We start from the raw sequence: 9,309 nt of genomic DNA on the forward strand, positions 1-9,309 counted from the left end.
GAAATTTCATGGCGGGTTAAAGCTTTAAATATATGCAAATTTCAAAAATTAACATTAAATTGTGGAAGCCCTGGTTTTCTTCTAAGTTTTAGTAGGCAATCCATTGCTTCAATAAAACCCAATGAAATCTATGCATTGTGTAGCCTAATTTAAAATGTAAGGCCAAACAGATCTGGAAAAGTACAGCTTTATCCTTGTACTTAATTTATACTATAGTGTACCGTAATTAAGCCTGAAATAAAAGCTATATTCTGAGTAAAGACAAAAAGCTCTTGTTAATGACATTCCACTCTCAATGTAGAATGTAACAAAAGGCTTCTTCATTTGGAGCCAACTGTCATTATACTTTGTAGCTTGTATGGAGCTACTGGACTAATATTTGTACTGGGATTAGTGCGGGGATAACCAATCAGTTAACTCCTCCACTGCAGTTTTCTATTATCCTCAAATAAATGGCCAAAAGGGGAAAAAAAAGAAAATTGGCAGGTAGAACAACAACGATATTTATGAGATTAAACCCTCAAACCCTTCACAGTTTGCCAGGCAACTAATAACCATTTGCCAAGCTGTTCATTTAATAATGAGTCAGCTAAGCCAAAAGCAAATGTTCCTTCAACCAACCATTGCTACTATAGTCATATCCACACTGACAAGCTCCAATTATTTATATAAGGTACTCATTTAGAATAAGAAGTACAAGTTGCCATGTAAGAAAAACAAACTCCTCTCATTAGCCAAATGCAAGCTACGGAGCGTTTAAAAAAAAAAAAAAACCTCAAATTTGTGTGACTTTATAATTTATGAAAGCCAAAATGACCAACAAATAGTTTGGGGGACAACTTCCATTTGTGTCATACATTCTAGACAGAGGGCCAGAAGCTTACCATCCAAAACTGCAGTCAGTAATCCTGTGGTGTTAGGTCACGCCACAGAGCGTGTACCCTTGATATGGCACATAGAGTGCCAACGCTGAGGCCATTCCCCCCTTAGGATTATTCAGACTGAGCAAAATACTGTTTGTCAAAGCAAAGGAACATATGCATTATACAACACAATAATAAGGTACAGTCTCTTTAATCTGGGGAGCAGGAAGTGGTAGGGGCTGCTTTCCAAGAAATACACCTGTCAAGATAGGAGATAACACCTTGCTCTTCTCCCACCCATCTCCATATATCTATAGGTTAAGAAAAGCAACCAGCAAGTATTCCCTGTACTGTTACTTACTAATAGTTCATCCATACTGGTCTGGCATTTTTCCAAGTTGATCCGTTTTATTGCTACACGTTCTTGCCTGGGTTTGCATAGAGCAGCCTGAACCACAGCAGTAGCTCCACTGCCTGCAATGAAATAAAAACAACATCAGCAATCAAATGGCACACAGTGAGGTTACTATCTGTGACTATTTTCCTAAAGATCAATTTTTTTTAAGTTTTCTACTCAAGATATTCAATATATTACCATTTGACATCTTTTTTTAAAAGAGTTTCTTAAATCCTAAAATAATTATCTGGAGAAGAATAAAAAACAAACTGCATTTTCCAAACAATGTATGTCTCAGGACGCAGGGACAATGAGATGAGCATCTATGCACAAGCTTGCACGGAAGCCATTTCCATCCTCAGTTCCTGGTATTTTCTAGCTTGAATGCTTCTAAAATATCTCAAGTCCTTCTTCCACCTCAGCCTGTTCTGAGCTACTTCAGGGCTTCCATGAAAAGCTGAGATAATTTATCTGTGTGAACACACTTTAAGCTTATTTCTTCAGAGCTTGCTCCACAATTAGAAAAACAAGAATCAACCATAGTATTCTCATGTTGAATGCACAACTTTCAAGGATGCTAAGCAAAATGATGCAAATGTGTAATTACAAAAGCTCTTGGCAATCACATAAATTTTCTATTTCTAAGGTTTCATGATCATTAGCTAATGCACTCACACTCCTAAGAGACAAAGTCATGTCATTATCTATATTTTATAAGAGGAAAATGTAGACGTGTAATGATTTGCGGCAGAGCACAAAGAGCTCCTAATCGGCTTTATACTCCATAGGGGCAAAAAGGTCTTCAGGTTAAGGCATCTCAATTCTGCAAATAATACCAAAAATGTCCTTCTCATCACATAAATCCTCTACCACTGCAAGACAGCCAACAAGAGAAAAAGCCTGCATTCAGGACTGTGCAAAGCTGGTCAGAGGTGGCAATCTTTCTCCCTGAAGTTTTTCTTCAGGTAATACTTCTTAAATGATTCATCCAATAGCATCATAAAAGGAAAAGCGGAAGAGTATTTGGCAACAAGAGAGATCAGTATTAGCTTTCCTAATATATGTGATAGAAAGGCATGACACGTCTAGTGAAAATCAAGGCTTTCCCACCTCAAGGAAGGGCCCAAATGGGTGTTTACAGGGCTGGAGCTCTGCCCTTTCTTCTGCCCTGTGGCCTCATCATCAGCTCTGGCCCCTGAGTTGGCGACCCCAGCAGATCACCCTAATCCTCCAAACCCAGGTCTCCAACTTAAAGACTACCATTCCAGGCAAGCCCAATTTGTGTTCACGGGGAAAGAAAATCCACACATACTGACCACCCACTGCACAGGAGGCACTTGACTCAGATGTCTCCTTATGAGCCTGTATGTTTTTATTACTAGCCTCATTTTACATGTGAGAAAACTGGGACTCAGAAAATTTGCCCAAGGACACACAGCTAATAAGTACCTGAGCCAGGGTCAGCGTCACGTCTGCCAGACTCTGAGATCTATCCTTTTGGTTCTATTTCCCACAAGCCAGAGCACACCCTTCCCTTCCTCACTTGTTTTGGCCTTGCTAGAAAAAAAAATTTCTTCCATCCTATATGGTTCAACATATACAACCTAGAGGAGGGTCTGCATAAGCCTCATTCGCTAGAGCTCAGTTTGGGAAGAGAGTGCTACTGACAGGTTGGTCCAAAGAGCCTTCCTCTCCCTAACTTCACTGCTCATCCATCAGCTGCTACCCCACTGGCTGCTACTTCAGGCCCCACTAGGGTGGCTTCACTGGCCCTGCAGATCGCAGCCCACTAGGTTCAATCCAGAGTGCTCCAGATGCCAGAGCCAAACACTACAAAAAGCCTGCTGACAGCAAAGTATACTTTCCAGTCTCCAAAACAAGGCACTATCACTGGAGGGAACCACAAAGAAAGTGCTACGCAGCTGGTAGCACTGGGCCTAGTACCCAGCAGAGAAATCAACAAATATCTTTAGCTGCTGATGGGAAGCCATCCTCAGCTCTACCTGAAATAAATCTCCCTTCAGATCAACTTCTCCATCCTTAATCCATATTCCAGAACATTCTCAAATCAAGGAGTTTCAAAAACAGGAAAGAAGAAATAAATTCCCAGAAAGGACAAAACAAGCCTATGTAATACAGGGATACCTCTCATACTCAATTAAGTCCTTGACAGTAAAAGTCTCCTGTCCTCCAAGGAACAAAAATAAGAATTCTAAAGTCAGGGAGGGGTGAGTTAAGAAAAATCTCTTTTTAGAGCCTTATAACTAGAGAATTGTTACTGCTTTCCGACCACAGCTAACTAAGGAACAGCTGGCTACTTCTCATCTCTAGACAGAGTAATTATGAAACCTCATGACCTGAGATCATTGTCACAGCATGAATGGATTGAATCATTCATTAAACAATTTGGGAGAGTCTATTCTAAATCCAAAGATTTCCCTTCAACTATAAGGGACCAAGAACAAGGTGCAAAGAATCTTAAACATCACCAAGTCCAACCCCCTCACATTAAGAATGAGAAAGCAGGGTCTTATGAAGGACAGGGATGTTTTTCCTGCAGTAATTGGAAAACACAGGATTAGGGCCCTAGGCATTCTTATTCCTTATCTAACATTCTATGCACCAGGTTGGTGTTTTTTTCAAATTGCCGGTGAGGTTCCACTGCTCATAAAGTCAGCTTGCGGGGTGGAGGCCAGCACTGTTTAAGGGAAGCGCTAGAACGTACTATGGGTAAAAACTGCTTCATGAAACTTTCGTTGCACTTAATGCCCCAGCTTTAGTATGACATGCTTTACTGTAAGTGATGATCAGAAGTTTGAAGTCTGCTAGTACTAGATTAGGAGTCCCAGGATTAGAGTAAATCCAGGCTTTGAAAGGAAAGGAGGTGACCTAACTGCATAATTCTAAAGAACATTTAGAAATAATATGAAGACTGGCTTGCTTTAAGGGTTTTTATGCATTTTGCTGATTAGTTTAAGAGGAAGCTAAAAAATGCGGGCTTGTAAATCCAGGAACTGGGCAAGTGTTAGCAACATGAAATAAAATAGGAGCAATTAATATGCTCAACAGCACCTTGTATTTATTTTGAACAATATATGATGTTGACACATGACTCATTAACATTAGCAGCATATTTTCAATGAAGTAACATGCTCTGCTTTGGGAATAAGAGCTCTTAACATTTTGGGAATTTCTCATTTTATTCCTGACTCCTATTTCAAGTGCAATAAATCATTCTATAGGATTATAGCCTGTATGCACATACGCACAAGCTAAGTGAGCACAGCTTTAAATCTTTTCAGTTCACTCTTTTAAGTCACTCTATCTCAATTCACTTTTGCTAAGTAATTCCCGACTAAGAACAGCTACTTGAAAGTTTTAGATAGTGATTATGTCAGTGGCAATCAGAGGGAAGAGATTCCTCGCAATCAGAGGGAAGAGATTCCTCAAGTTCATTACCATGATGCAGATTTTTTTCCTTTAGTTGACACCTCTTCTCATTTTCCCCTCTGTACTGCTACTGTTATTAAAGTAAATAACCAGAAAATTGCATACCTGCATTTTTATACTTTCTGTTTTCCAAAGAAATATTTTATGGAAATATAATTTAGTATTATAACTTTGGATTTCACTAAGGTCTACCTGAAATTAACAGGAAAAACTTCAGTGTTTCTTCAGCAAAAATCACTACTATTGTCAAATGCAAAGTCTCTACTCCTGAGACTCACACAATTACTTCCTCTTTGCATTTAGTGCTAGAGTAAAAATGTCTCCCTCTCAAGTCACTTAACAGATAAGAAATTTGTCACATCATATTTTCCTTTTTTGTCCTGTTGGAAGGCTCAAACCTAAGTATGTTTAATAAGAGCAACTCTCCTTAACCCTGGTGTCCTGGATTTTGTCTCCTTGCTCTCTCCGTTACATGATACCTGTTCCTTTATGCTTAATTTAGTGGCACTTCTATCACATGACACAATGTTCCTAGAGTCTACCAAAGCAAAACCTTCTTGAAACATCACTACCTGACTACCGAAGGTGGAAGAACGTGCTTAACAGCTCTAAGAAAACTTTAGGCACAAAAAAAAAGTCACAAAAAGATATTTGCTTATATTAATTCATCAACAAATAGTAATTAAATCCCTACCATGTAGCAGGCAGTTCAGCAGATAATAAAGTGCCAAAGGTGACCATTCCTGTTTCAAGTGGAATAAATCCTTCTATAGGATCACTTCCTATGCAGAGGTTAAGAGGGATGACTGAAATGCTGTTGTGGACTGAATGTCTGTGTTCTCCTAAAATGTCTATGTTGAAGCCCTAATCCCCAATGTGACTATATTTAGAGATACAGTTGCAGATAATGACCCACCTTGATGGAGGTAATTAAAGGTTAAATGAGGTCATCAGGGCAGAGCCCTGGTCCAATAGGATTAGTATCCTTACAAGAAGAGACAATAGAGAGCTTACTTTCGCTCTCTGCCATACAAGGACACAGCAAGAATGTGCCTGTTTACAAGCCAGGAAGACAGCCCACCAGAAACTGAATTGGTCAGCACACTGATCTGGATTTCCCAGTATCCAGAACCGTGAGAAATACATTTCTGTTGTTTAAGCCACTGAGTGTATGGTATTTTATTACAACAGCCCAAGCACACTATTACAAAAGCCTTCCAATGTCTGTTCAAAGTCATTCTTCCACTAACACCCATGGCAGAGAATGCCATACTAATTAGAAGGTCTTAGAGCCAGGTGTGGTGGCTCACGCCTGTAATCCCAGCACTTTGGGAGGCCGAGACGGGCGGATCGTGAGGTCAGGAATTTGAGAACAGTCTGGCCAACATAGTGAAACCCCATTTCTACTAAAAATGCAAAAAATTAGCTAGGCATGGTGGTATGCACCTGTAATCACAGCTACTCAGGAGGCTGAGGCAGGAGAATTGCTTAACTCCAGGAGGCAAAGGTTGCAGTGGGCCAAGATCATGCCACTGCACTCCAGCCCAAGCAACAGTGTGAGACGTCACCAAAAAAAAAAAAAAAAGAGGTTCTTAGAAACTTCCTAAATAAGTCAACAGCAAATGGCAAGATTCAACTGAAAGATCTCTGGTAGCTCACTGCAGTTGCTATCTTAGGTTAGCAGGAACCTTGAAAAGAAGGTTAGACAGGGATTCTATCCAAGCATGGTATTGATTCCCTCTGTGAATTTGGACCTAACTGCTATCTAGACTTCAGCTTCCTTAATGGGCATGATAAAATATACCTCTAAAGCTTCATAACATAATATGGTTCACATCCCTGGAAAACATCGACTCAATAAATGTTAGGCGCTCTCTCTGGGATTCATTTCTCCATCTGTGACATGAAGGAGGTAAACTGTATCTACTGTTTATATGGCACCCAAGAGAAAAGGGGGCAAAGTGGCTCAGGGTCAGAACTGAGTTTCATTTTGCTTAGTACCAGGAAGATTCAATTGGTTTAAAAGGGAGGATAGGAGAGCTAAATTTGACAACCAAAGAACTAAACGATTACTGAAGTCTGACACAGCACGATGAGCATAAGAGTATAAATACAAGAGATAATCTAATGCAGAAACAGCCATGAATTAATATTCCATAGCAAAGACTGTCATTTATAATGCATTTTGATATCTAACCTTAAACAGTTATTTTAAAACATCTGCGTCAATCCAGATTGCATGGGTTCACATCCTAGCCCTGCCACATACTAACCACTTATCCTTGGATGACTTGTCTAACTTCTTCATGCCTCAATTTCCTCATTGGTAAGATGGCAATAAAGGTACCTCACTCATAGAGTGGTTGTGAGGATTAAATGAGTTAATACACGAAAAGTCTTTTAAACTGTCCCTAGCACACAGTAAGCACTAATTAAATCTTAGCTACATTGCTCCTTAAGGAAATCCCTCCAGGTCAACTGGTGTCCTGTCAATCTGTCATTTTAACACCACATAATATTTCATAGTATTAATGTACCATAATTTATTCCGCCCTCCTTCTGTTGATGAGTATCCCCTTTATTTCTAGTTTTCATCCCAATATGAACAATGTAGCAATAAACATCTAGTACTTTTTTAAAAAACATTTGTCCATAAGAACTTTTTTCTTTCAACATGGAGTCTTGCTCTGTTGCCCAGGCTGGAGTGCAGTGGCACAATCTTGGCTCACCGCAACCTCTGCCTCCAGGATTTAAGCAATTCTTCTGTCTCAGCCTCCCGAGTAGCTGGGATTACAGGCACATGCCACCATATCTGGCTAATTTTTTGTGTGTGTATTTTTAGTAGAGTTGGGGTTTTACCATGTTGGCCAGGCTGGTCTGGAACACCTGACCTTGTGATCCACCCATCCCGGCCTCCCAAAGTGCTAGGATTACAGGCATGAGCCACCGTGTCCAAGAGAAGAACTTTTCTTTATGTTAAAGTTAAGATGCCAATTTTCCAGTACCCCTTCCCATAAAGGCAAGATTTTTTTCAAGGCATCACATTAGCCTGTAACATTAGTTATGGCCCCTGGAAGGAAGTTCTAATCACCATATTATACTTAAATGAGAAGCACAAAGTCCAAACTTTAATAAGAGTTTTGCCATCTCTGCATGTGCAAGGACTCCTTAATTATGCTTAGCTGTCCTTTGCCAGTGAACAGAGTCAACAGTGGGCTCAGGCTTTCTTTTTAGAGGTGCTAGCTGCTGATGGATAGTAAACAAAACAAATGACTTTGGTTCAGCTGATTTATTCTAATCCTGCTTTTCCCCAGGTTACTCTCTGAGCTCTATTTATATCATGTGTCCAACCTCAAAGCCCACAGGCCAGTCAGTCACATGAGGGCCAGAAGCTGGCCAGGAGAGGACTTGGACGAATGGACACACATGTGAGCTCTACAGGGGCACAATTGCCACTCTGCCTCAGCCAACTGTCACCATCTGAGATCACTGACCTGCTATAGCAAGACAGTCAGAATTTTGCAGAACGGCTAAAAATCCAGAATTTTGTGTGACATCTCCTAATATAATAAGGTTGGTGATTTTTTTAATATAATATTGTTTTGAATATTGTGAGTCTAATAAAGTTCACCACAGGCTGTTATTTTGCCTGGGTGTGCTACTGCTATTCACCTTCAAAGGTACGCCCTTCCTTATTTGATGGTCCCAATTTTTAATTATTTATTAGATTGCACGTGTGAAACTGCCATTTTTCTAGATCAAAAATGGTCATGTAATATGGTTCAACATAGTATGAGCATGTTCTCAGGGCACTGACCCAAACTGACCTACTCCATGCCGCCATCCACCACGTCTTACTATTTCACACAGGAAGAAACTTTATCACAGGTACTCTTCTGTAACCTGGTGCATGCTATGTGACAGGAACATGTGCACAGTGCAATCTCAAGTCAGTGACAAAGAACTGTAATGGTGAGATACACACAACTTGCCATATGCATTAATTTAGAAAACAGACAATCCTGCTGACCTGTCTGGATAGCAGTACGCAAACCGCTTGCCTCCACTGAGCCCAGTGCAGCAAGACCATGTGTCTCAAGGCAGCTATGAACTGGTGACCCTCCTGAGTAACCTGGTTTGCGTCACCGCCACACTGAGTTCTGTCCTTCTGCCTCCGTCAAAAGAACAAGTTAGTAGAGCCTCCTTCCAGGGTTGTTGGAAGATTTAGAGCTTACAAAAATAAAATAAAATAAAATAAGGTAAGATAAAACATAAAAAGCAAAGAGTAGGATGAGGTGGATTAATGACCAGCCAGGGAAATGTACTTACATTTCACCACTGACCGGGATAAACTACCTTACCTGGGAAAGCCTGTCAAAACATTTAGAGGTCACAGACCTCACTGAAGAAAAGCAGCCCTTGTATATAACTCATCAAGAACCATCTGATAATACCATAGAAAAAGAAAAAAAAAGTCCTGGGTTCTGATTTTAACAGAGATACAGGAATCAAACTAGGACAAATGTAAATAAACTCATCTTAGACCACAAGCTATATCTCAAGCAACAACAAAAAAAAAAAAAAAAAAAAAAAAAAAAA

The 9,309-nt window shown here is 40.0% G+C and overlaps 1 protein-coding gene across 1 annotated transcript in view; it reads right to left on the minus strand.

Annotated features, from left to right (window-relative positions):
- STK39 (serine/threonine kinase 39) overlaps positions 1-9,309 on the minus strand; it is a 325,035-nt gene that overhangs the window by 258,123 nt on the left and 57,603 nt on the right. Inside the window, exon 2 of the mRNA XM_017548524.2 lies at positions 1,225-1,337. Coding sequence (XP_017404013.1) covers positions 1,225-1,337 — 113 coding nt within the window. The remainder of the gene's footprint in view (positions 1-1,224; positions 1,338-9,309) is intronic.

The sequence above is a fragment of the Cebus imitator genome, unplaced genomic scaffold (assembly GCF_001604975.1).
Source record: "Cebus imitator isolate Cc_AM_T3 unplaced genomic scaffold, Cebus_imitator-1.0 Scaffold10, whole genome shotgun sequence".
NCBI classification, from domain to species: Eukaryota; Metazoa; Chordata; class Mammalia; order Primates; family Cebidae; genus Cebus; species Cebus imitator.